Raw genomic sequence first — 27,416 nt, forward strand, 5'->3', positions numbered from 1 at the left:
GCACTAATCTTTTTCTCTTCCCATATCTATAGAAGCTTTTACAGTCAGTTTTTATGTTCTCTGCAAGCTTACTCTCATACTCTATTTTCTCCTTCTTAATCAATCCCTTTGGCCTCCTTTGCTGAATTTTAAACTGCTCCCAATCCTCAGGTTTGCTGCTTGTTCTGGCCATTTTATTTTTCTCCTCCTTGGATCTAATACTATCCCTAATTTCTTTTGTAAGCCACAGGTGAGCCACCCTTCCTGTTTTATTTTTGCGCCAGACAGGAATGAACAATTGTTGTAATTCATCCATGCGCTCTTCAAATGCTAGCCATTGCCTATACACTGTCAACCCTTTTAAGTAACGTTCCCCAATCTTTCATAGCCAACTCGCGCCTCATACCTTCATAGTTTACTTTATTTGGATTCAGGACCCTAGTCTCAGAATCAACTCTCTCACTGTCCATCTTAATGAAGAATTCTATCATGTTATAGTCGCTCTTCCCCAAGGGACCCCGCACAACAAGATTGTTAACTATTCCTTTCTCATTACACAATACCCAGTCTAGGATGCCCTATTCTTTAGTTGGTTCCTCAATGTATTGGTCCCAAAAACCATCATGTACGCACTCCAGGAATTCCTCCTCTACAGTATTATTGCTAATTTGGTTTGCCCAATCTATATGTAGATTAAGGTCACCCATAATTACAGTTGCACCCTTATTGCATGCTTCTCTAATTTCCTGTTTAATGCCATCCTCTACATCACCACTGCTGTTTGGGGGTCTATATACAACCCCCACCAATGTTTTTTGCCCCATGGTTTTTCTTAGCTCCATCCATACAGATTCTACATCAGGATTCTCTGAGCTAATATCCTTCCTCACTATTGTATTGACTTCCTCTTTTACTAACAATGCTACTCCACCTCCTTTCCCTTTTTGCCTGTCCTTCCTAAATGTTGAATATCCTTGGATGTTCAGTTCCTATCCTTGGTCACCCTGCAGCCATGTCTCCATAATTGCAACTATATCGTATCCATTTACATCTATTTGCACGGTTAATTTGCCTACCTTATTGCGAATACACTGTGCCTTGAGACACAATGCCTTTAGGCTTGTCTTTTTAACATTCTTAGTCATCTTAGCATTATTTTGCACTATGGCCCTATTTGTTTCTTGCTCTTGATTTCTATACCTTCCACTTTTGCCTTTTTGTTTCCTGTCTTTCATTTCTATCCTTGTTTCCTCTTCCTCAGTCTCCCCGCTCTGGTTCCCATCCCCCTGACATTCTAGTTTAAATCCTCCCCAACAGCACTAGCAAACACCCCCATGAGGACATCAGTTCCAGTCCTGCCTGGGTGTAGCCCGTCCCGCTTGTACATGTCCCACCTTTACCAGAACCGGTCCTGATGTCCCAGGAATCTAAATCCCTCCCTCCTGCATCATTTCTCCAGCCACGCATTCATCTAGTTTATTCTCCTGTTCACGTGGCACAGGAAGTAATCCTGAGATTTTGAGGTCCTGCTTTTTAATTTGGCTCCTAACTCCTTAAATTCATCTTGCAGGACCTCATCCCTTTTTCTACCTTTGTCGTTGGTACCAACATGTACCACAACCACTGGCTGTTCACCCTCCTCCTTCAGAATGTCCTGCAGCCTTATCCTCAGCCTGAGCAATCCTCATCCATTTCTCTAAGGATTGGTTTTGTCTTTCCACTTCCCCATTTGCTTGTGGCCATTTAGGGGTTACTCTGTGATGCCAAAGCAGATTACATGCAAGTCACAGGCAAAGGTCTGTGAAATGAATTCTGACCCATTGTCTGAATACAAAGTGACTGGTAGACTATGCCTTGCAAAGATTTCAATCAATGCAAACACCGTCTTCTCTGCCATTGTAGACTTTATTACCACATACTCGTAATAACGGCTGTAATGGTCAATCACCACTAGTATGGACTTTCCTGAGGCAAGTGGGCCTAAGAAGTCAACTGCTACATCCTTCCACGGTCCAGCTGCTAACAGTGTGCTGCATACTGGTTCTGATGGATTGGGTCTACTGATAAGTTGATATCCATGACATGTTTTGACAAACTGCTCCACATCTTTCTCCATTCCTGGCCACCATACTTTGGTTTGTAAGGTTTGCTTAGTATCATCCACTCCCAAGTGACCCTCATGAGTTAGCATCAACAGTCTAGGCCTAAGCTTTTGTGGCACTACAAGTCTGTTACCTCTGAAAACACACTTCCCAATTGTGCACAGTTCATCTCGTATAACAATGTATGCTCTGAATGGGTAATTCTCCCAATTTCCAGCTTGGATTCTCTGTCTGATGTCATTCGATTCTGGATCTTTGTATGACTATCTTTCAATCTCTCCAGTTGTCATTGCTCTCTGTGTAACATGAACTGCCACAAACCACACAAATGATTCGGCTTCTTTTTCCCGTGAAGATCTGTGTGTTTGTCCTTCAACTGACTCGATGATGTCTTGGTCAACCAGTTCCTTGATCTTTGTCTCAACTTTCCCTCTCCGACAAAAAAGTGTTCTGTGTACAGGCTGAGCTACAGGCTTCACATTCTCATCAAAGATCAATCTCACTTGGCGGTTGTGCAACTTCTCAATTCCTTGAAACACTGGTCCAAACTCCTCTCAAAGCTCCGCAAAGGATTTCACAGAATTCACTTTCAGTCCAACGTGTAGCACCCCCAAGGCTTGACCAGTTTCTCTACTCAGAAAAGGCTCACCATCCTCCTCAATCACTATGAATTTTGCCTTCACACTCTGATCCCCAGTTCTCACACTCACAGTGAAGCATCCAACAGTTTGAAGTGGGGTTTTAGATGTGTAAAAATAAAACTTTTTGACACATTTTCAAGATATGCACTTGATTCTCTTTGTCTTCAGTTCCTCCCACAGTGCTCTGCTGATGACATTAGTGTCACTGCCTGAATCTACAATAATGCTCACTTCAACACCCCCAACAATCACTGAAACTTTCTCATGGTTGCTTCCATTGATCCACAATTGCTATTCGTGTCCTCACTCACTGCGTTTCTTCAACTCGTTTCACAGTTGTATTACTTCCATCTCTCTTTCCTTTACGTGGTTTGCCAGGTTTCCCATTCTGTTCAGCTTTGCTTCTGCACTTCTTGTCAAAATGGTCTCTGCCCCCACATTTTCTGCGTATTTTTCCCTTGGCAGGGCAGCAGTCATTTCTTCCATAGTGCCCCAAGTTGCCATATCTGAAACACTGTCTCTCAGACTTTTGCTGTTTACATTTACACGTATCTGGATTCCAATGTGTCATTTGATTAACTTCAGATTTTGTCATACCGATGGTGGAAATGGGACCAATTTTCATGCTGTGAACTTTTCCATCCACTGCTTCCAATGCAGCTGCTATTTTCAAAGTGTCATCAAACGTTAAGTCACCTCCTCTTTCCAGCAGCCTACACCTCAACTTATCCAACTTGCAATGTTGGACCACCCGATCCATTATCTGGTTATTCATTTCCGTCGTAACATAATTACATCCATCTGACATCAGCCCCAAACGAGTCACAAATTGGGCCTCTTTTTCTGTCTCATTTGATGGAAAACATGCCTTTGGAATGTGGCATATGGAATTTGGCATCTGGCATCCCCACATAATGGTCCTTCAAAGCTTTTGCTGCATGTTTATAATCCGCCTGTTCTCCCATGTCAAGCAATGTCTTGAAAGTCTTCCCCAACGACGCACCTGCATTGAACAGCAATAAGGCCCGTCATTGTGCTTTCTACACCTCTGTAGCCCCATCCAAAAACAAACCACGACTGTCAGCACATGTTTCAAACTCCTCCAGCCATGCTTTCGATTTCACACTGATGGTACTGGCATCACCCGTCAGATCAAACTGCTCAATTCCCCAGACTGCAGAGTTATCTGCTCCAGCGAATGTCATGACACAACCTGAAATTTCTTCAAAATTACCTCTATTATTTGTCTTTATATCCATGTTGCCAATGTCACATCTCAGGCTCAAAGACTCACACTTGAAGTCACAGATTTAACTCCATAAAAATTTTAACAAGTGTTTAATAAAGAGTTCTGTTCACTGCTGCTACATCTGCCTATCTGACCTTAAGGTCAACTCCCAGGTCAGGTGTTTTTTCCCCAAAACCACAAATTTACTTTCAGTTTCTTTTCCAAGTACCATATAGTCTCTAACACTCAAGCCCAAACATACAATCATGACAGCCTATAACATGAAAGAGAGATAGGCCAGCCTTCACTCTTTCACCCCAATGAGATAGGTTACAGTTTGTGGACTGCAGGTGGCTTGCCCTCTCCCCACCAAGCAATGGACCAATATAAAATAAAAACAAGAAATGTTGGAACTACTCAGCAGGTCTGGCAGCATCTGTGAAAAGAGAAGCAGAGTTAACGTTTCGGGTCAGTGACCCTTCTTCGGAATATGGGGCTACAGAGGTGTATTCACTGACCCGAAACGTTAACTCTGCTTCTCTTTTCACAGATGCTGCCAGACCTGCTGAGTGGTTCCAGCATTTCTTGTTTTTATTTCAGATTTCCAGCATCCGCAGTATTTTGCTTTTATTTAAGCAATGGACCAAGCTGCACTCGAGAGGCATTACAAAGTAATGTACAAAATAACATGCAGAACACATGTAGGGAAGAGAAGCTGTGGGTGGAAGATGAGAAGGAAAACATTGCTGACTCGAGGGTCAGAATCCATTTCAGGATCCTGATCTAAGGTTCTACTTTTAAAGAAGGATTCCTGCAGAGCATCAAACGTATGTTCAGGCATTGGGGATATGCAGCAGATGGTGGGTCAATTGGAACAGTCCACTACCTGCATCTGTGACACTATGATAGATAGCTTCCCAGGATTACAGCCCCCATGAGCATGTGGCCAATCTGCAACTGTGACCCCCACGATAGAGACCCTAAGGGCAATCTTAGCTTCTGCTTGAATGCTTAAATTGCTGCTGTAGAGGCCTTAGGCATTAGAGTAGAGAAGGTGGCTGTATCTTACAGCCTCGACAGGCTTAGCAAACAGTTACAGATAATCATCTTAAAGAACTTCATTAATCTGATTGGTACCATTTTGTCTGCTTTCCTCCAGTTCAGTGGCCATGCAGCGCCATTGCCCAGTATCGGTGCCATAGCAAGAATTAGCTCACATAATGTTACTGTCATTCAGGATAGTAGCATATGTGTACCTTTTTACCAACCCTCTCTGATATCTGTACATATGGTGTAAAGGAAACAAGGTCAAGCTGCCAATCCAACAATACAATGTAGCTTGTAGCAGGTCCATTTCTGGTCTAGTTGGCATGAGAAAAGTTCAATTCAGTTCCAGAAGACCCCTCTCGAAGAATGCAGCAGCCATCATCAACTAATACCTAGGTGAAGCAAGAGATTAGGTTTAAGACAACACATACTGGAATCAAGGGGAAGCATGTGGTAAACAAATACTAAGCACACAAAGCATGGGTAATGATTAAAATTACAGTAGTTCTAAAGATGTACGGGCTAAATTTTATCAGCCTTCTAGGGATGGACAGGGTGACCGGGGGCTCATAAAATTGTGAGGGAAGGGGTGGGTGGAGTGCCCGTCGCCTTCCTGATGCCATTTAGTTTAGTCAGGGACGGGGAAGGCTAAGGATGGTCTTCCCACCCAGAGGCCAATTGTGGCGCTTAATGGCCACTTAAGGACCTCATCACGCTGACGCAATTTTAGCAGCAGCTGGGGGGCATCTGCCTTGTGTGGGGAGGTTGCCCAGTAACACCAGGTGACCTCTGGAGGAGGGGGGGAGCTGCATTGCCCTCCTGTTTGGGCAATCTGTGGCCCACGGACGGCCGCCATGGGCAACGGCCTCCCCTGTGCCAACACCCACCCCCCTTTCCCTGCCTTCAACAACCCACATCCCCCGCAATCCCCGCCCACTCTTTGCCAGGGCCTCCATGACTGGCCCCGGCAAGCCTGCCCCCATTTACCTCCTCTCAAAGGCTCCAGTGCTGCTTCTGGTCCTGGGCCTGGGTGAGTATCACAGAATTGTTACAGTGCAGAAGGAGGCCATTTGGCCCATCGTGTCCGCACTGGCTCTCTAAAAGAGCAATTCACTCAGTTCCTTTCCCCTGCGCATTCTGCCTTTTTATATAACAGTCTAATTCCCTTTTGAATGCTTCAATTGAACCTACCTCCACCACACTCTCAGGCAGTGCATTCCAGACCTTAACCACGAGCTGTGTGAAAACGTTTTTCCTCATGTCACTTTTGCTTCTCTTACCAAATACTTTAAATCTGTGCCCTCTTGTTCTTGATCTTTTCACAAGTGGGAACAGTTTCTCTCTATCTACTTTGTCCGGACCCCTCATGATTTTGAATACCTCTATCAAATCACCTCTCAGCCTTCTCCTCTCCGAGGAAAGCAATCCTAACTTCGCCAATCTATTTTCATAACTGAAGTACCTCATCCCTGGAACCATTCTCGTCCATCTTTTTTGTACTCTCTCCAATGCTCTCATGCCTTTCCTAAAGTGTGGCACCCAGAACTAGATGCAGTACTCCAGCTGAGGCCAAACTAGTGTTTTATACAAGTTCAACATAACTTCCTTGCTCTTGTACTCTGTGTCCCTACTAATAAAGCCCAGGATACTGTATGCTTTATTAACCACTCTCTCAACCTGTCCTGCCACCTTCAATGACTTACGCACATATTCAGCTAGGTCCCTCTGCTCCTGCACCCCTTTAGAATTGTATCCTTTCTTCCTACTAAAATGAATCACTTCACATTTCTCTGCATTGAACTTCATCTGCCACCTGTCTGCCCATTCCACCAACTTGTCTATGTCATTTTGAATTTCTACACTATCCTTCTCACAGTTCACAATGCTTCCAAGTTTTGTATCATCTGCAAACTTTGAAATTCTGCACACAAAAGTCTAGGTCATTAATATATATCAGGAAAAGCAAGGGTCCCAGCACTAACCCCGGGGAACTTCACTACAAACCTTCCTCCGGCCCGCAAAACATCCATTAGTCGCTACTCTTTGTTTCCTGTCACTCAGCCAATTCTGTATCCATTTTGCTACTGTCCCTTTTATTCCATGAGCTATAACCTTGCTCATAAGTCTGTGAGTGGCAGTGTATCAGACGCCTTTTGAAAGTCCATGTACACCACATCAGCAGCATTGTCCTCATCAACCCTCTCTGTTACCTCCTCCAAAAACTCCTGCAACATAGTTAACCATGATTTTCCCTTAAGAAATCCATGCTGGCTTTCCTTAATTATCTTGCAAATGTCCATTTGGCCCAAATTATTTTTTCTAGAAGTTTCCCCACGACCTAAGTTAAACTGACTGGCCTGTAGTTGCTGGGCTTATCTTTACACCCTTTTTTGAACAAGGGTGTAACGTTTGCAATTCTCCAGTCCTCTGGCACCACCCCCGAGTCTAAGGAAGATTGAAAAATTATGGCCTGTGCCTCCACAATTTCCACCCTCACTTCCCTCAGTATCTTTGGATGCATCTCATCCGATCCTGGTGCTTTATCCACTTTAAGTACAGACAGCCTATTAATACGTCCTCTTTATCAATTTTAAACCCTTCTAGTGTCTGAATTATCTCCTCTTTCACCATTGCCTGTGTTGCATCTTCTTCCTTGGTAAAGACAGATGCAAAGTATTTATTTAATACCTCAGCTATGCCCTTTGTCTCCATGTGTAATTCCCCTTTATGATCCCTAATCGGCCCCACTCCTTTTACCAGCCTTTTACTATATATATGTCTGTAGAAAACTTTGGGATTCCCTTTAATGCTAGCTGCCAGTCTTTTTTATGCTGCCTCTTTGCTTCTCTTATTAGCTTTTTCACCTCCCATCTGGACTTTCTATATTCAGCCTGGTTCTCAATAGTATTTTCTACCTGGTATCTGTCGTAAGCACACTTTATCATCTTTATCTTAATCTCTACCTCTTTTGTCATCCAGGGAGCTCTGGATTTGTTTACCCTACTATTCTCCTTTTGAGGGAACATACCTTGACAGTGCCCGAACTATCTCTTCTTTGAAGGTACCCCATTGTTCAACTACTGTTTTTCCTGCCAACTTTTGACTCCAATTTATTCACCCCAGCTCCATTCTTACCCCATTGAAGTTGGCTTTCCCCCAGTTAATTATTCTTACCCTGGATTGTTCTTTGTCCTTTTCCATAGTCAGCCTAAACCTTATGATACAATGATCACTATCCCCTAAATGCTTTCCTATTGAAACTTGATCCACTTGGCCCACCTCATTCCCAAGTACCAGGTCCAGGAGTGCCTCCTTTCTCATTGGACTAGCAACATACTATTGTAGAAAATTTTCTTGCACACACTCTAAGAACTCTTGCCCCTCACTGCCCTTCACACTACTACTATCCCAGTCTATGTTTGGATAATTGAAGTCCCCCATTATAACTACCCTATAATTTTTGCACCTCTCTGTAATTTCCTTGCAAATTTGTTCCTCCATGTCCCTCTCACTAGCTGGTGGCCTATAGACAACACCTAGCAATGTAACTGCAGCTTCTTTGTTCCTTAGCTTGAGCCAAATTGATTCTGTCCTCGACCTCTCTGGGACATCCTTTTTCTCCAACACTGCAATGCTCTCCTTAATCAATACTGCCACCACTCCCCCTTTTTTCCCTTTCCTATCTTTCCTGAACACCTTAAATCCAGGAATATTTAAAACCCAGTCCTGCCCTTCTTTGAGCCATGTCTCTGACAACATCATACTTCCACATGGCAATCTGCGCCTCTACCTCACCAATCTTATTTACCACACTCCGTGCATTCACATATATGTACATTAACCCTGATTTAGACTTTATTACTTTCTCCCTGACTCTGACCCCACCTAACAACTTACTATTCCCTATTCTGGTTTTGCTAAAAATAGAGACATGTTCTCAAAACTTTTTGTCTTGCACTCACCAGGACATTCCGCAAGAATACCAATGTAAGGGAAAACAAAAACTTTATACCTTATGAGAAGAGAGTGCTGATTGGTTGGCAAGTGAACTCTGGCGGAGGCATTGCCATGGAGAATGCACCAGTTTACGGTGCCTGACAGTTAACTGCCAAGTTTTGTTTGAAATTTAAACCAGGCAGCTTGACTTTGGTCAAGGCATTGCCCTGAGGAATGAATCAGCAAATGACTTGTCACTTATTTTGTTTAGCTGAAACAGGCATAATGTTTGTACATGTTCTTTCTGTCTGCTAAGAACAGGGCCCTGTGTATTAACATAAGTAGCTTCCAGTACGCGCAAATGTGCCACACTGCGATCCCTACTGACAATCTGTCAGTCACTGTAAACTGGTGCATTCTCCATGGCAATGCCTCTGCCGATCAGAGTTCACTTGTCAACCAATCAGCACTGTCGGCAGCAGATGTCACAAAAGATTGTCCGCTGGGTTGAGCTTGCCTGGCTGATACTCAATGTGGAACTAATACTCTTGTAGTTTGAGTATTCAACATTCTATTCAAGTGGGTGGTTTCCTGAACAAGCTCACTCGTGGTCTATGATCAGTTATTACTTTAAATACACTCCCGTATAAGGAGAGAAGAAAGTGTAAGATGGTCCATGTGATTGAGAGTGCTTCTCTCTCTCTGAACAATGTTGCTGTACAGATGTTAATGATCTGCTTGCCATCGCAATGATTGATGGGTTACCTGTCTTATCTTCCTGTATGAGAACTGCACCTAAGCTTTTTGAGCCAGTACGTGGACAGTCCTACAAACGAAGGGGCAGTACTGGACTTGATCCTAGGGAATGAAGCCGGACAAGTGGTAGAAGTGTCAGTGGGGCAGCATTTCGAGGATAGTGACCATAACTCTGTAAGATTTAAAGTATTTATGGAAAAATGACAAAGATGGACCGGAAATAAAAGTACTGAATTGGGGGAAGGCCGATTTCAATGTGATAAAACAGGATCTGGCCAAAGTAGACTGGGAGCAGCTATTTGTAGGAAGGTCTACATCAGACCAGTGGGAATCATTCAAAGAGGAAATAGTGAGAGTTCAGAGCCAACATGTACCCGTTAAGATGAAGGGTAGGACCAACAAGTCCAGGGAACCCGAGATGTTAAAGGATATAGAGGATTGGATCAGAAAAAAAAGGAGGCTTATGGCAGATTCAGAGGGCTGAAAACAGCGGAGACACTAGACAAGTATAGAAAGTGTAGGGGGGTACTTAAAAAAACAAAAGTAATTAGGAGAGCGAAGAGGGGACATGAAAAAACATTGGCGGGCAAGATAAAGGAAAATTCTAAGGCATTTTATAAGTGTATTAAGGGTAAGAGGATAACCAGGGAAGGAGTAGGGCCCCATTAGGGACCAATGTGGCAATCTTTGTGTGGAGCCGGAGGACATAGGTGACGTTTTAAATGATTACTTTTCATCTGTGTTCACTATGGAGAAGGACGATGTAGGTGTAGAGATCAGGGAGGGGGATTGTGATATACTTGAACATATTAGAATTGAAAGGGAGGAAGTATTGGCTGTTTTAGTGGGCTTAAAAGTGGGTAAATCCCCAGGCCCAGATGAGATGTATCCCAGGCTGTTATGTGAGGCAAGAGAGGAGATAGCAGGGGCACTGACACAAATTTTCAAATCCTCTCTGGCCACAGGAGAGGTACCAGAGAATTGGAGGACAGCGAATGTGGTACCATTATTCAAGAAGGGTAGCAGGGATAAATCAGGTAATTACGGGCCGGTGAGTCTAACATCAGTGGTTGGGAAACTATTGGAAAAAATTCTGAGGGACAGGATTAAGCTCCACTTGGAGAGGCAGGGATTAATCAGGGATAGTCAGCATAGCTTTGTCAGGGGAGATCATGTCTAACTAACTTGATTGAATTTTTCGAGGCGGTGACTAGATGTGTCGATGAGGTTAAAGCATTTGATGTAGTCTATATGGACTTCAGTCAGGCTTTTGATATGGTCCCACATGGGAGATTGGTTAAGAAGGTAAGAGCCCATGGGATGCAGGGCAATTTGGCAAATTGGATCCAAAATTGGCTTAGTGGCAGGAGGCAGAGGGTGATGTTCGAAGGTTGTTTTTGCGAGTAGAAGCCTGTGACCAGTGGTGTACCATAGGGATCGGTGCTGGGACCCTTGCTGTTTGTAGTGTACATTAGTGATTTAGACGTGAATATAGGAGGTATGATCAGTAAGTTCGCAGATGACATGAAAATTGGTGGTGTCGTAAATAGTGAGGAGGAAAGCCTTAGATTACAGGACAATATAGATGGGCTGGTAAGATGGGCGGAGCAGTGGCAAATGGAATTTAATCCTGAAAAGTGTAAGGTGATGCATTGTGGGAGGACTAACAAGGCAAGGGAATATACAATGGATGGTAGGACCCTAGGAAATACAGAGGGCCAGAGGGACCTTGATGTACTTGTCCGTAGATCACTGAAGGCAGCAGCACAGGTAGATAAGGTGGTTAGGAAGGCATATGGGATACTTGCCTTTATTAGCCGAGGCATAGAATATAAGAACAGGGAGGTTATGATGGAGCTGTATAAAATGCTAGTTAGGCCACAGCTAGAGTACTGTGTACAGTTCTGGACACCACACTAAAGGAAGGATGTGATTGCATTGGAGAGGGAGCAGAGGAGATTCACCAGGATGTTGCCTGGGCTGGAGCATTTCAGCTATGAAGAGAGACTGAAAAGGCTAGGGTTGTTTTCCTTAAAGCAGAGAAGGCTGAGGGGAGATATGATTGAGGTATACAAAATTATGACGGGCATTGATAGGTTAGATAGGAAGAAACTTTTTCCATTAGCGGAGGTGTCAATAACCAGGGGGCATAGATTTAAGGTAAGGGGCAGGAGGTTTAGAGGGGATTTGAGGGAAAAGTTTTTCACTGAGAGTGGTTGGAATCTCGAACGCACTGCTTGAAGAGGTGGTAGAGACAGGAACCCTCACAACATTTAAGAAGTATTTAAATGACCACTTGAAATGCCATAGCATACAAGGCTACGGGCCAAGTGCTGGAAAATGGGATAAGAATAGTTAGGTGCTTGATGGCCGGCACAGCCACGATGGGCCGAAGGGCCTATTTCTGTGCTGTATAACTCTATGACTCTAAGCCAACTGAGCTTGCATTCACGACTAACTGGGTGGTTTTCTCAGGATCGAAATAGGAATTTTGCAACTTGCTGATGAACGTCATTTGATTCGGTGTACTTTCTCTTCGTGAAATTTTGTCCATTCCCAATTGGTGATCTCTTTTGTCAGATCGTGTAGGGGGGCAGATAGCATAGTCTAGTCATAAATGAAGTGATTACAGTATGTGATTAGTCCTAACAGACTCTGGACTTCTTGCATGTTTATAGGATCTGTAGCATTTGCAATGGCTTCAACTTTCCATGGATCAGGTGATACTCCTTCACCACTGAACACATGACCAAAGAATTCAATTCTGCTTTCATTAAACAAGGACTTGTTTTTGTTCAAGGTGAGGTTACATTCTCTGACATGTTAGTTTGGTGATCACATATCAACACAGATTCTAATCTGGTTTTCGCTCTAGGGTTTCTTGATGACTTGTATGGGTGAGACCCAAGGGCTAAGCTCGTCCTCAACTTTCTCAATAATGTTAAGGTCAGATAGACATTGAAGTTCCTTCTGACTCTGTTTCCTGACATAAAATGGTATTCGTTGCCATTGATGGGCAAGTGGGGGCACGTTAAGGTCTACATGCAGCTTGCATGTAACACCTTTCAGTTTTCTGATACCAGTGAAGCGATCAGCATACAGTTCAAGAATGTTTTTGTTATAGAAAGCAATTGCACATGTGACTGCAGATCTGTTGCTGTGTGAAAGCGGATAAGCGTGTCATTTTCTCCCGATATTATGTAGAATACAGATTTCATTCTAGTGCCTTTGAATGAGACTGGCATTTTAAAAGTTCTGAGAATTTTCAGCGGTTTGTCACTGTTGTAAGGGAAAATTTTCATATTTCCTGTTTTGCAGAGGATGGGGCAATACTGAAGTTTGTTGAATGTTTTGTATTCCATAACATTGACAGACGCTCCTGTGACTGAGAGCATCTATGTTCAAGCAGTCAATGTTCATTGTCACATGTGGCTATTTGCTGCGTCTGAGAGAGAGGACAATTGTATGTTCCGGGTCATCCATCTCTACCTTAGCTACATTCACTCGCCTTTTTGCTGTGGTATGCATACGTGGCACCTTTCTTTTGGTATTGGTCTTAGTAGTTGATTTTGCTGATGAGCGACAAACATGAGCAAAGTGTTTGGGTTCTCCACAGGCTTTACACTGTTAACTAGTAGCAGGATGCTCTGTCTGGTGTGGGTAGGCACTGCCACAGTGGAAACATTCTTTGGATATGTCGCAGCTCTCTTTGTGAGATGGCTGTTGTTGCTTTGCAGGTGGTCTCCTGACACATGAGCAATGAATAGTGTTAATAGGAGTTGAACTCAGAGGGTGATAGTTACCATTAGCAGTCTCAACTTCAGTAGCTTTGCTTTTTGAGAGAGACAGTGATCTTGCTAATTCCAATAGCTCTGACAACTTTTGGCATAGTTGACTGGAGAGACAATCTTCTATTATTTGTGTTTTGATTTCCCATTCAACATGTTCAACATCACCAAAGTCACATTTGGTTGCTAGTTGCCCCAATCGCATGCAAAAATGATTAATTTGTCTCATTTGCTTCTTGCTTCGTGTGTTGGAAGACAATAGTTTTGTCTCTGGTGTTTTTCATGGGCATCAAGTAGGTGGTTAGTTCATGTTTTGCTGAGTTGTAGTCATTTTGCTCAGGCAGATGTGCTCAAATACATTTTCTATTTTTTCACTTCCATAGTGTAGAGGTAAGGCCTTTTTCCTTGTGTCATCTGTGATTGTGAAACCTGACATCGTGTCTTCGAAATATCACAGCCACTTTTGCCAAAATGGGGATACAGATGATGGCTCTGAATGTACATCAAAAGGTGGTAGGTTGGGCATGGACAATGCCATACTGATCAGAAATGCAGTGATAAAGGATCCAGGATCCCGTTCCTTTTCAGAGGAAACTTTTCTGCAATGATCTGACATTTTCTTTTGATTGGATGGTTATTTTTGAGAGATCAGTGTGTGTGCACACATTGTACAAGCTTCCTTAACACAGCCTCCAAATTGAAAATGCTGTTTGTAAAAGTAGACAAAAACCTTCCAAAATAATGAAGCAGTTGGTTGCATTGGTTAATTAAGACAATGAGACAACTCTCTGCTCTTCAAATAGGGTCATGAAATTTTTAACATCCACCTGAACAGGCAGACAGAGTTATAGGACCAGATTTTATTGTGGCAATGGGGGTCCCGGCAGTGGACTGGAAGGCGAGGAGGGAGAACCTGCCTCGCGCTCAGTTGGACCCCCATTGCAAATCCACTGCCCACAATTGGAGACGCCGTCCCTTTAAGGGACGAGCTCCCACCGGCAGCTCTCTAGTACCAGCAGTGCCCCCGGGAGCAGTGGCCACCACCGGTAATGAAAGAGGCCTGCAGTGCTGAAGATGGAGGAGACCCCGGGACTCAGGTGAGTGGGCTTGAGGTCACCGGGTCTAGTCAGGGTTTTGGGTGGGGGGGTGTTGGTGAGGGTGGGAAATGTCTTGCCGAAGGCAGCCATCGCTGCTAGAGGGCCCTCTGGGGGCCATGGATTGCCCCCAAAGGAAGGACCCCACCGACTCCGCTAGGAGGCTGCCAGGTCTCATCTGGCAGCGGCTCCACACAGACTTGCTCTTCCGTCTTCCACAAAATTGGAGTGGAAACAGGAGACTTCCCTTAAGTGGTCAATTAATTGGTGACTTAATGGCCTCAATTGATCAAAATGGCAGGGGACCGGGACAACGTTGGGCACTGCACCCCTTGCTATTTTGTGTGCTACCACCCACACCCGCTGCCCCCCTCCACCCCCTGTTCCTGTCTCCAAGGGCAAGATGAAATCCTGCCCACAGTTTAACATCTCTAGAAAACAGTGCATCTGGCAATGCAACACTCCCACAATACTGCACTGCAGTATCAGCTTAGATTATGTACTCAAGTCCTAGAGGTGTGTTTGAACCCACAACCTCCTGATTCAGTGGCAAACTGATGCTTAGATCATATAATACTTCATGCATCTTTACACATTTGATTGACTATGTTACTGATGTCCCGAGTGACAACATGGAAAGACCCTCGGCACAAAGGTTCAGAGTATTTGTGACCTACATAGTGTTACAACCGCTCAGGACAAAGCCCCCAATCAAAATATATAATTCTGATCGTGATGGCAGCAACGCACTGTCAATTCGGTTCCGTCGCTCCACCGATCACATCATATTTCTTTAAGCTTTTCAAATCGAAGAAAGCAGCAGCCAAATTCAACAATCTAGTAACCCCCAAATGAAGCGAACCAAACCAGGTATCTTTAGATATCAACAAATTAACTATTTATTTAAAAAATGAAAATCTTAAACACTACTAAGATAAACCAATATCTAAAAACATTATAACTTATTTAAAAATCCGACTCTCACATTTGCATACATATACTCAAACTAACAGTAGTTTGGTTTTTAATTAGCTGCCCGGAAAAATAGAAAAAACAATAAAGTCTTTGCAGATTACACTTCCGGCGAACGATTTTCTAATACAACACTATCAAACTTCACTTGCAGTCTTCCAAGGCCTGATGAATCCAAAGATCCTTCCAAAGATAGGAATTCAGTTCAGTTCAGCGGTTCTAGTATTAAACTGTTCTTTTTTCCAACGATGAACACAGCAGATCAATAATTTGTTATTTCTTTAAGGAATGAATTTGGCTCGAAGCTTTTCAGAATTTTGAGAAGAAAACTACCCAGGGTCTAACTTGACTTAGAGAGAGCTCTCCTATTTGCTTCACGTGCTGGAACAGTCTGTCAACTGTGTGTCTCTGCTAGCCAGTTTCAAAGTCAAAATGGATACATTGAAGCCCTGTTCTCCCCCTCTATATTGTTGCCTGGCAACCCGAATGCATTTTCGCTCACTGGCTCTGGAGCTTGCTACCTTAAAGAAGTACTGATCTTTTACAGCCTTAAAGGCGCACCGCAATGTTTCCCGAGGAGAGAAAAAAAACACAGGATTGTGACAATAGCCACTGGCAATGCATCAGAAACAGGCTGGAGCCTCCTTATGTAATGTAAATTTGTGTCCTCATATGTCAATATGCTGTATGTGCTCCATGTTCTGTTGCTGGATGAAGAGCAGCCTTTCCAGTGGTCCCTGTACTATCTTGTCAATGTGTTACAAGTATTGATTGAAGAATATTGACTTGGTCAAAGTAACAGGAGTTTATTTACAGGGGTATTCTTACTAGGGTATCTACGTGAACACTGAGCAGCATGAGGTACAGACTCGTGACATCACATCCTGTGATGATCCTTAAGGCCTATATACATAATTTACCGAGCAACAACTTAATTACATCATACTACAACTCCCCCCACGTCTCTGACTTCATTCATCAGGTCTTTAATGTTGTGGGGTTCTCACGATAGCGTGTTCTTCTTTCACTTGTTTGGGGTATTGAGTCTTTCAGTTCTCCTTCATTTTAATGTGTGTGAGTGGAACTGTCAGATGACTCATGTTCTCTGTCGTCTGGGTTATCTGTTGTTAGTTGTGTCACTGGTTCATCAGCTCTCTCTGGTAGCTGATTCTCTTGACCTTTCATCAATTCTTTATTTGGATGTGCCAGTACCAAAGATCTTCCATTCCTTCTTATCCATCCTTGGTCTCTCTGGACAATGTATGACCGAGGATATGGAGATTTCTCTATTGCTTCCCCATATTGACCCTGGTCTTTAATCCAAATTAAATCTCCAGGTCATAGATCTGTTTGGTTCTTTGCTCTGTAATGGTTATCGTGATACTCCATTTTAGATGACCTTTCTTTCTCTTCTCTCTCCTTCACCCTTTCCCGGTCCTCAGCACTGACTCGTGGCTGAAGGGTGCTTGGGAGTGTGGGTAGTTGTGTCTTGAACTTCCTACCCATTAGCAACTCACATGGAGCCAGTCCATTCAGGAGTGCTGTTGGTTGGTAATTTGACGGTGTTAGCTGAAAATCTTGGTTCTTTTTCAGTAGCATTTTCATTGCTCGAGCATTTCTCTCTGCTTCTCCAATGCCCTGGGGGTAACATGGGCAAACCCATACATTTCTGCGAACTGCTGGAAGGCCTCATTCACGAATTGTGGACCATTATCAGAGATCACTAGGTCTGGAATGCCATGGTTGGCGAAAATTTCTTTCAGCGACTTTATCACGGTTTCAGAACTCTGACCATGTATTGATTTGACTTCAACCCATCTAGAGTAATAATCTACAACCATGAAGCATATCTTCCCTCTGTATTCCTAGGTGCTCCTTTGGCCTGGACAGAAATGAAGATGGCATCAGTGGCTCTCTGGAGTCCTGTCTGGTGGTAGCACATGTAATGTAATTGAAGATCATGTCTTCAATTTCCTTGGAAAACCCCGGCCACCATATTGCGTTCCTAGTTCTTGCTTGACACTTGGTGATTCCTGAGTGCCCTTGGTGTAGTTTCTCTAAGACGTCTAATCTTAAAGCCCTAGGAATAGCTAGCTTTCGTCTTAGACTAGTAAGTTGTTGACAATAGTAAGATGGTTTTGTTGTTCATAATATTTTTTCAGGATTGGGTTATTCGACATATATTCTGGCTAATCTTCTTGGCAGAACTATCTTACTTTTTCACAGACTTCGTCCTCGTTCTGTTGGTTTCTAACTTGGCGTAATGTTTGAGCCAGTTGTCAGCAAATCTTCGGTTATAGCTAAAGAAAAGACTTCCACTTCCTCCAAGAATTAGACATCTCCCAGTTCATTTCGATCACTTGATGCCCTTGATAATGTGTCAGCTGTCACTTTATGCTTCCCTGGGACGTATTCAGCTGTTGTGTCATATCTCAAGTCATAGTTGAAATCTCTGTACCGTTTGGGATTAATTTTGCTAACTCCTTTGAATTAAGTAATGTTACTAGTGGCTTGTGGTCAGTTTCAATCTTGACTTTGAGGCCCTGCACGTAATCTGAAAATTTTTTGCATGCCCATGTTGCTGCTAATGCATCCTTTTCAATTGCTGTGTACCTTCGTTCTGTTTCTGACAGCGAACAAGAGGCAAAGTACACAAGCTTGCGTCTAACAGCTTTTTGAACCTGGAACAGGACTGCACCTGATCCTGTTGATAATGCATCTGCTGCAATCATGGTCTCTAGTTCCGGATCATAATGTGCCAAAACCTCTGGTGAAGTCAACATTTCTTTGATCCTCTCAAAAGAATTTTTCTGACCATCTCCCCAGCACCAGGCATTGCTGTCCTTTAGCAGTTGTCATAGAGGCTCATTAATAGTTGCTAGATTTGGTAGAAATTTCCCTACCTGGTTAACCATACCCATAAATCACTGTAGATCTGTTATATTCCTTGGCTCTGGGAAATCTCTTATTGCATTCGTCTTCTATGGATCTATCATAATTCCAGATCCATCAATTATGTGGCCAAGGAACCTCACTGTTGACTGTGGTAATACATACTTGTCATTTAAGGTGAGCCCTGCTTCTAGTAATCTGTGTAATACTGCCCTTACCCTTGTGTTGTGCTCTTCTTGGTTTGCTCCATGAATCAGAACATCATCCATGTGGCAGATGATTCCGTCCAAGCCTTCTAGGATTGTTGACATTGTCTGCTGCAATATCTCTGGTACTGACGCAATACCGAATGGCAATCTGTTGACGCAGAATCTGCTGAAAGGTGTGAAAAGTGGTTAACAATTTAGACTTGGTTCCTAATGATGTATATTGTTTCCGGGATCGTGTTGTTTCTGTAAGTTAAAGTTGCCTGTATTTCTGGATCCCTCCTGGCCCGTATAATTTTTTGTTGGTTTTCCTCAGCCTTTCTTTCCTCTGTCAAGGTGTTTGATCAGACAGGATAGAAAGCTGCTCCTGTATCTAATTTAATAAAAAGTAGTTTTATTTTCTCTCACTAGAATTTCTGCTTCCCAGCAATCTTTATTTGTTTGTTTCCCTGTACTTCTCCTAGGAAGGGAGGGCTAATTGTTTAATCTTCCTTTATTTCCTCTATCTTTTTCCCAGACTGCAGTGTTTGTTTCCTGCTGCGACAGACCTGCTGAAAGTGCCTCTTTCTCTTGCACCAGAAACATTCAGCTTCCCGGGCTGGGCAATTTTCCCACTGGTGCCACTCCCAGCCACACCTACTACAATTCAGTGTTGCTGCCTGTAGGTGTCTTTCCTGGCTCTCGGGCTTTCTGGCACCATTTCTCTCTGTTTTCTCAACGGACCTGACTGATTCCAGAATTTTCGAGGCTGGACTCCCCTGATTCCCCCTGAACTAGTAGTCGATTATTCTTTTTGTACTTCTGCTTGCCTGCTCAATAAAATGGCTTTTTTCAAAGTCAAATCTTCTCTCGACTGAAGATGGTCTGACAGTGCTTCGTCTATAACCCCGACTACTATTCTGTCCCAAATCAGTTCCTCTCGCAGACTCCCATAGTTGCAATCCTCTGCTACTTTATACAGATCATTAATAAATGAATCCCCAACTTTCTGAGTGTGCCTGTTGAACTTAGCTCGTTCCACGATTACATTTTTCCTGATCTGAAATGCTTCTAATGCTTTAATCACCTCGCCATATGGGGTCTCTTTTTCATCGATCCTCAGGGTAGTCGGGATGTTGTCCGCACTGTCCCCCATGGCATAAAGGAAAACGCTGATCTGTTCTTTGTCCGATCATGCCGTGAAACCTGAAGCGGAACAGTACCTGTCAAAACTACGAATCTAGCTCGACCACGCTTCAGCCTGGTTGAGCTCCGCCACTCGCTCGAAGCTTTCTTATAGTGGAATCGATGTTTCCATGTTTCTTCGAAGTCTTCGATCTCTTCTGTTTTCTTATGCTGGGAAAGTTGTTTTTAACCACTGCCACCATATACTATCTTGTCAATGTGCTATAAGTATTGAATGAAGAACAAAGACTCTGGGTCAAAGTAACAGGAGTTTATTTACAGGTGTCTTCTTACTAGGGTATCTAAATAAACACTGACTGAGCAACATGAGGTACAGTTTCATGACATCACATCCTGTGATGGTGCTTAAGGTCTATATACATAATCTGAACAGCAACAGCTTATGTACATTATACGACTGGAAGCAGTTTTAAAAAGCTGAACAGATTAATTTATATTTATTTTTGTCTGCCCAGGAGAAACTTTCTGACCCCACAGAAATCAACTAAGATGGTATTTGACCCTCCACAGCCTTCCCCTGAAATCATCTACCCATCTTAGCATAACTTGGCTAAGTTTGCTCTGCAGAGGAGCTGTCAGATTTTCCACACTCTAGCCTCCCCAACCCCCGATCAATAAGCTGCTGCAAATGCTTCGGCAGTTCACTGTGAATATGGTCTGAGGCCCGGCCATCTAAATGTTTCTGGCCTCCGACCGCTGTCATTGGTAGGTGACAAGGAAGTTTCTTCGCCTTTCACCTGAAGAAAGGGGTCTCCTCAAAACATGAGTTGTTTGAATTTTTTTAGGCTAATTTGATGGCTTAGTCTTCACAATAAGGCGGGGCTAAAGTATGGCGAGTCAAAGAGACTTAGTAGTTGGCAGGAAAAAAGACAGAGGCGCAAGGGGAGAGCCAACTGTGTAACAGCCCCAACAAACAAATTTCTCTGCAGCACCTGTGGAAGAGCCTGTCACTCTAGAATTGGCCTTTATAGCCACTCCAGGCGCTGCTTCACAAACCACTGACCACCTCCAGGCGCTTATCCATTGTCTCTCGAGATAAGGAGGCCAAGGAAGTCTTCACAATCAAATGAACCCCTTAATGTATCTTCTGACCCACTGCAAACCTAAACTATAGGTCGACATCATGGTATCTTCGCAATAATTTTTAGAAAGATTAGAGAACTAAAAGTGACAGCACTGCTGCTTAGATAACTACTTTTTCGGGACATAGGGTAAGTATGGTTCCCATGATAATTGCTCCAACTACGATATGCTTTTGTTTCAGTATTCTATGTATTAAATTAATATACCTGTGAAAACTGTTGTATGTCCCATGACTGCACTCTCGTCAACCAAATGGGTTATTACTTAGTTTTCACCATATACAACCAGGTTACTCATGTGTAATATCCATATGAAAAATAAGATCAGGAACATCGAACTGACTCCTGCAAAATCCTATTGCTTGCTATAAATAAAATTTAGTTTCCAAATTCAGGTGAACTTTTGTTCACCCTGCCTTGCAAATGGGTGAGGAAGAGGGTGAATAACAGCAGTTCACCTAGCTAGCACTATCCTTGCTGATGACCTTTGATATCTGATGTCACAATGAACAATATTTCCCTCTGAGTGATGTCCCAGTTGAATGAACTTTGACTTCTGATGTCAAAATAAATACTGTTGCTTTCTGAACTAACTGACAGTGTGGCTGAAGTACTGGTAAATGACTCGAGGCAAAGTCTATGATGAAATAAATATTGATAGGACTTATGGCCATAAAATTGTATAAATATTATCCCTTTGGTTATAGAAGTGACCTTGAGTGTGCAACAATGCCCTCAGCTTTTTGCTTGCAGCACAATAACACTTTTGCAATCAACTCTTTAATCCTTGGCGCTTGATTTAAGTATTGCAGTTTCAGAAACAGATGATGATTTTGTACTATCCTGAGCTAAAATGAGGAATTACATTGTTAAACTTTCCAATATGCAAATATACTATGATGAAATTTCACAATCCTAGGCAAAATGGCACAGGGATCACGGCGACTGCTCGTGAAGTGGGAATGTGACTTCACCAATTCAGAGCCAGCTAATTGAAATAATTTACATGTAATCCCTGTACAGTTTTCACAAGCACAGGGAACATTATGGCCACATGTGACTGTGAGCAGAGAATAGAGAGAGCAGCAGTTGTCAAAGGACTATTATTATCATTGTTTTACCTGATTGTTGTTGGGACCATGGAATCTTACTGATGGGCAGATACTAGAACTGCCCACTTTGATGCAATGGCATTGGATGTTGTTTGAGTGAAACAGAGGAGGATATCAATATTTGGAAAAGAGGGCATCTTCCTTTGAGACTGGCTGTGTAGCATGTATAGCAAAAGGTGAAGCAGAGAATGATAATCCCACAACCAAAGATCATCAGAGAAAATACAGAAAATCTCTTGACAGAGAAAGAGTGCCATGGTAAGGTCACCTAAATTTTGCTGACTCATATCAAATCCATGCCTGTAATATAGATATAATGAGCACTGTGCACTCAACATGGTGTAGTATTAACAATAGAACAAAGAACACATTGGCATAACCATTCAGAATTTAGATGGCCAAACTTTCATGTCTGTAATGCTATTACAGCTTTATCATGTTCCTTGTGCCTACCAAAGAGAATGGCTTTGAATATCACATATAACTTGTATGTTATGCATACCAAAACATCACCTCCAATTTATTGCTACTGTGTATACAACCATTTGCTGAATACTCCACATTAAGACATGTTCCCTTTCTCTTAGTATTGGACCTCTAACCGTGCTATAGCTGAGAAAAAGAGGAAGCTGCCAAGAACTCCTCAGCACACAGGCACCAGCACAGAAGCATCCACCTCCAGGGAAACAAATCAGAGAAAGTCAAGAGGAAACATCTGATAAAACAGTGCAGAAAATAGTGAAGAAAAAATAAGTGATGATGGCTTTTCCTCTGCTGCTATAAAATATAGCAAGGTTTAGAGCCTGATATATATTTGCTGCAGAGCCCATGTATTGATATCTTATGAGGCTGCATACAGAGGAAGGACCTATTAATGAGCAGAAACATTCATGTGGTCCTTTGAGAATTTTCAGAATCATCTTGTCAGAGATTTCAAAAATGTAACTTCAATATTTATGCAAACAAGTGAGTGTTTCAGAAACCTGCATCTACCATAGAAAGAGTGACACCTCCATGGAGTTGTGTGTGGAAACTCTAGAGAATAGAGATCCAAAATCCAGACACTGTTTTACTTGCCAATACTTTGACAGCAGAATTTGTGACCTCGGCCGCAATTTGTGGAAGATTCTCACAGCTGGCCCCAAGAGGGCTAGGGGATTGTCTTTGAGAACCATGATGTTACCTTACTATTTGTTCTAAGAAGATGTCGGTGGACCTTCTTCAACCCTTGTAGTCCTTGTGATGATGGAACTCCCATAATGTTAGATAAGGAATTCTGGAATTTTGATCCAGGAACGATGAAGGAATAATAATGCCACCATTCTCGAGTGGATGTGGTGGGGCTACAGATCTTTGCTGTGAAGAGAAGAGAGGAACGGCACATCAGCGCAGCAGCCTTAATGTTGGCAGGAACTGCTCATGAATGAGTACAAAAAGATGCAGTACCACAGCTGTATCAAGAGGCCCCCATTGAGCAGCAGCAGGCTAAAATAGTAATTAGAGATCATAAGATTAGGTAGTAAATGACACACACGCACAAGGACAAACATTAGGAAAGTGAACATTCAAGACACTAGAAAAAAGAAATAAACTTTTTCAGAAGTACTGTGTAGATTTATTGTCAGAAAGGATCCATTAATATTGCATGTGATGAGATACAGCCAAGGATGGTAGCCAAAGAAGTGATGACAAAATAGAGCCGGTTGTTTACGGGGCTCATATATTATGAAGACGACTATGATCGGATTTTGCAGCTGTGGTGAAGCGATGGCACTCGCCGTTGACCGCTAATATAAGAACATAAGGAATGGACCATTCAGCCCCTCAAGCCTGCTCTGCCATTCAATATGATCATGGCTAATCTATTTTTTATTTAGAGATACAGCACTGAAACAGGCCCTTCGGCCCACCGAGTCTGTGCCGACCAACAACCACCCATTTATACTAATCCTACATTAATCCCATATTCCTACCACATCCCCACCTGTCCCGATATTCCCCTACCACCTACCTATACTAGGGGCAATTTACAATTGCCAATTTACCTATCAACCTTCAAGTCTTTGGCTGTGGGAGGAAACCGGAGCACCCGGCAGAAACCCACGTGGTCACAGGGAGAACTTGCAAACTCTGCACAGGCTGTACCCAGAACTGAACCCGGGTCGCTGGAGCTGTGAGGCTGCGGTGCTAACCACTGCGCCACTGTGCCGCCCTAAATCTAGCTCAACTCCACTTTCCTGCCGGCTCCCATAACCCTTGATTTCCTGAGAGATCAAAAATCTATCAATCTCAGTCTTGAATATACTCAATGGTGGAGCATCCACAACCTTCTGGGATAGACAATCCAAAAGATTCACAACTCTCTGAGAGAAGAAATTTCTCCTCATCGCAGTCCTAAATGATCAACCCCTTATCCTGAGACTGTGTCCACGTGGTTTAGATTCTCCAAATACCAAACACAATCTGTCAGTGTCTACCCTATCAAGCCCCTTCAGCATCTTGTATGTTTCAATGAGATCGCCTCTCGTTCTTCTGAACTCCAGAGAATATAGGTCTAATTTACTCAGCCTCTCATCATAGGACAACCCTCTCATCTTGGGAACCAATCCAGTGAACCTTGGCTGTACCGCCTCCAATGCAAGTATATCCTTCCTCAGATGTGGAGACCAAATCTGTGCACATTACTTCAGGCCTCACCAAAGCCCTGTACAATTGTAGCAAGACTTCCTTATTCTTGTACTCCAATCCCTTTGCAATAAAGGCCAACATGCCATTTGTCTTCCTAATTTCTTGCTGTACCTGCATGGTAACTTTCTGTGTTCCTTGTACGAGTACACCCAATCTCTCTGAACATCAACATTTAGAAGTTTTACACCTTTTAAAAATATTCTGCTTTTTTATTCTTACTACCAAAGTGAATAACCTCTCACTTACCCACATTATACTCCATCTGTCACATTGCCCATGCACATGACCTGTCTATATCTCTTTGCTGCCTCTTCTTGTCCTCCTCATAGCTTTCATTCCCTGCTAACTTTATATCGCCAGCAAACGTAGATGCATTACTCTTGGTCTCTTCGTTTAAGTCATTATTGTAGATTGTAAATAGCTGAGGCCCCAGCACTGATCCTTGCGGCACTCCACTAGTTGCAGCCTGCCAACTTAAAAATACCCCGTTTATCCCTACTCTTTGCTTCCTGTCCGTTAACCAATCCTCTATCCATGCTAATAAATTACCCCAACTCCATGAACACTTATCTTGCGTATTAACCTTTTGTGTGGCACCTTAACTCTGAGGATGTGATCCTGGCTAAAATGGATAATGTTTCATATAGAATTTACAGCTTAAAGCAACTGATGGTATGCAAGCAACAGGTGCAGGAGAAGTGCTTTGTTGTGCTGTTTTACGTCTTATTTAAGACACTCTTTTTCCACGTTTCTCGGGCAGGACGAGGAACCTCGGTGTACCATGCTCTCCCTTTTTCTTTCACTTGGCTGTTGAATAATGCAGAGATCCAACTGCTATCCTCTTACCTTTAAGAAGCTGGCTGTCCAGAAGCGATGACATTTTTAAACTGCCACACTTTCATGAGTCTGTGATGTCGTCAGGTTCCCTGAACATTTGGGGTTCTTATGCTGTGGCAAACAAAAAATGGATAAATACCTGCTTGTCTGCCTTCAGCTGCGTGACTGCTTTAAGCTGCACCCCTGCAATACAAAAGATGCTTTTAGGTTCCATGTCGTTAACTAGAATGTGCTGCATTGATTGTTTTATGTGTAAAATCATTGTAGAACAGTACTGCGGTAGGTGTATCTTAGAAGTGAAGGCTGAGAGCCCTCACTCAGTAATGCTACTTGGATCCTTTCTTCCTTCTCTTTAGTGTATTTGAGAGTATGACAAAAATCTAACAAAGTTGCCAATTATTTTATGTTGCAGTTATATTGCACCTGGCAAAACTTGCTGTAAGTCAGACTTTCTCCAGAGGTATAAAGTAATCATGCGATGCTTGTGGTGTGCCTTACTTCGTTTTAATTCATACTTTGGGATGTTGGCGGTACTGGCAGGGACAGCATTTATTGCCCGTTCTAGAATTCTACCCTTCTACAATTGAGTGGCTCGCTGGCAATTGCTTCAGGGGGGCAGATAGGAGTCGACTGGATTGATGTGGACTGGAGCCGCGTGTCACCAGAACAGGTGAGGACGCTAGGTTTCCTTCCCTAAAGAATCACTAGTGAGGCTATTTTTTTGCCATAATCTAACAACTTCATGGTCACTTTTGCTGATACCAGATTTTTATTTCCAAATTTAATTCTTTTTAAAACTAAATTCAAATTCTAAAATTGTGTGGGTGAGATTTGAACTTCTGGCACAGGATTCTGGCCCTGATATGAGGTGTGCTGACACCATCTCAACCCCAAGCCATTTTGCTGGAAGCCAGAATCTTGGGTGGGTAACTAGTTAAGGTGATTTTAAGGCCGATTAAAACCAATTATCAGAGGCCAACTGGAATTTTCCAATCAGCGTTTGGGCCCCCTGCAGCGTCGGGAGCATGGCAGCTGTCTGGAGGCAGTCTCCCAGTGGCAAACTATAGTCCAGCCAGGTAGACTCTGAGACCACCCCGCCTGGTCTATCTGGCCTCAGCTGCTTCCGCAGGCTACCTTATGGAGGGAATCCCTCTCCACTATGGTGGCCCTGCAGCTGTTTCTTATTCCAATTTTGTTACAGTTGCTGTCTGAACATGGAGGTGCCTCTCTCTCCCTGACCTGCAATGGCAGGCTGCAGCTCCTTCTGTGCTGGAGGGCCTCCTGTTGGCCCTCCAGCTTCAAGAGTTTGCCCTCCATCCTTACTTGGATGGTGAGCGCACTCTCTGGCTACTAATTGGCCACTTCAGGCAAATTCACTGTTGGGTGACTGTTTCCGATGCAGTGTGGGGTCTGACCCCCATTTGATCCCGATATCAGGGTCCCAACCCAAAACGCAAAGCCCTGCCCATTCTCTGGATTGGTAGTCCAGGCCCCAGGATTGCGATTTCCAGAAACATAACCACTGCACTGTGGCGCCCATCTTGCAGTAACAGGAATGGGTATGAAACTGAGTTTAAACTTTGAAACCGATGTTTAAAGAAACCCAAGTGAAGCACGCTTTAAGTTTCTAATAACGTGCATTTTTATAGCACATTTTAATTTAGAAAAAATATCCCAAGTTGCTCAGAGTTTCGGAAGGAACAATGATAGCTAAGCCCAAGAAGGAGAGATTAGGAAGGATGACTAACAGCTTAGCAGAATTTTCCTCAGCAGTGACACCTGATGAGCAGGGTTATTGTAAGCAGACAGGTCTGAGGCTACAGAGACCTCATTTTTTTTTCTTTTAATTGAATCTCAAGATATGAGCATAT

General features: G+C 43.2%; 1 protein-coding gene across 6 annotated transcripts in view; it reads left to right on the forward strand.

Annotated features, from left to right (window-relative positions):
• spata17 (spermatogenesis associated 17) overlaps positions 1-27,416 on the forward strand; it is a 381,466-nt gene that overhangs the window by 146,731 nt on the left and 207,319 nt on the right. The window contains exon 10 of one of the 6 annotated variants that reach the window (XM_068045060.1): positions 22,608-24,007. The exons of 4 other annotated variants lie outside the window; for them this stretch is intronic. Coding sequence is in view for 1 of the 2 variants with exons in the window: in XM_068045063.1 (XP_067901164.1) it covers positions 22,608-22,632 (25 nt within the window). In the remaining variant the exon portion in view is untranslated. Of the gene's footprint in view, positions 1-22,607; positions 24,008-27,416 lie in introns of those variants that run through there. One more of the 6 variants, XM_068045063.1, reaches the window with a different exon arrangement.

The sequence above is a fragment of the Heterodontus francisci genome, chromosome 13 (assembly GCF_036365525.1).
Source record: "Heterodontus francisci isolate sHetFra1 chromosome 13, sHetFra1.hap1, whole genome shotgun sequence".
In the NCBI taxonomy this organism is placed as follows: domain Eukaryota; kingdom Metazoa; phylum Chordata; class Chondrichthyes; order Heterodontiformes; family Heterodontidae; genus Heterodontus; species Heterodontus francisci.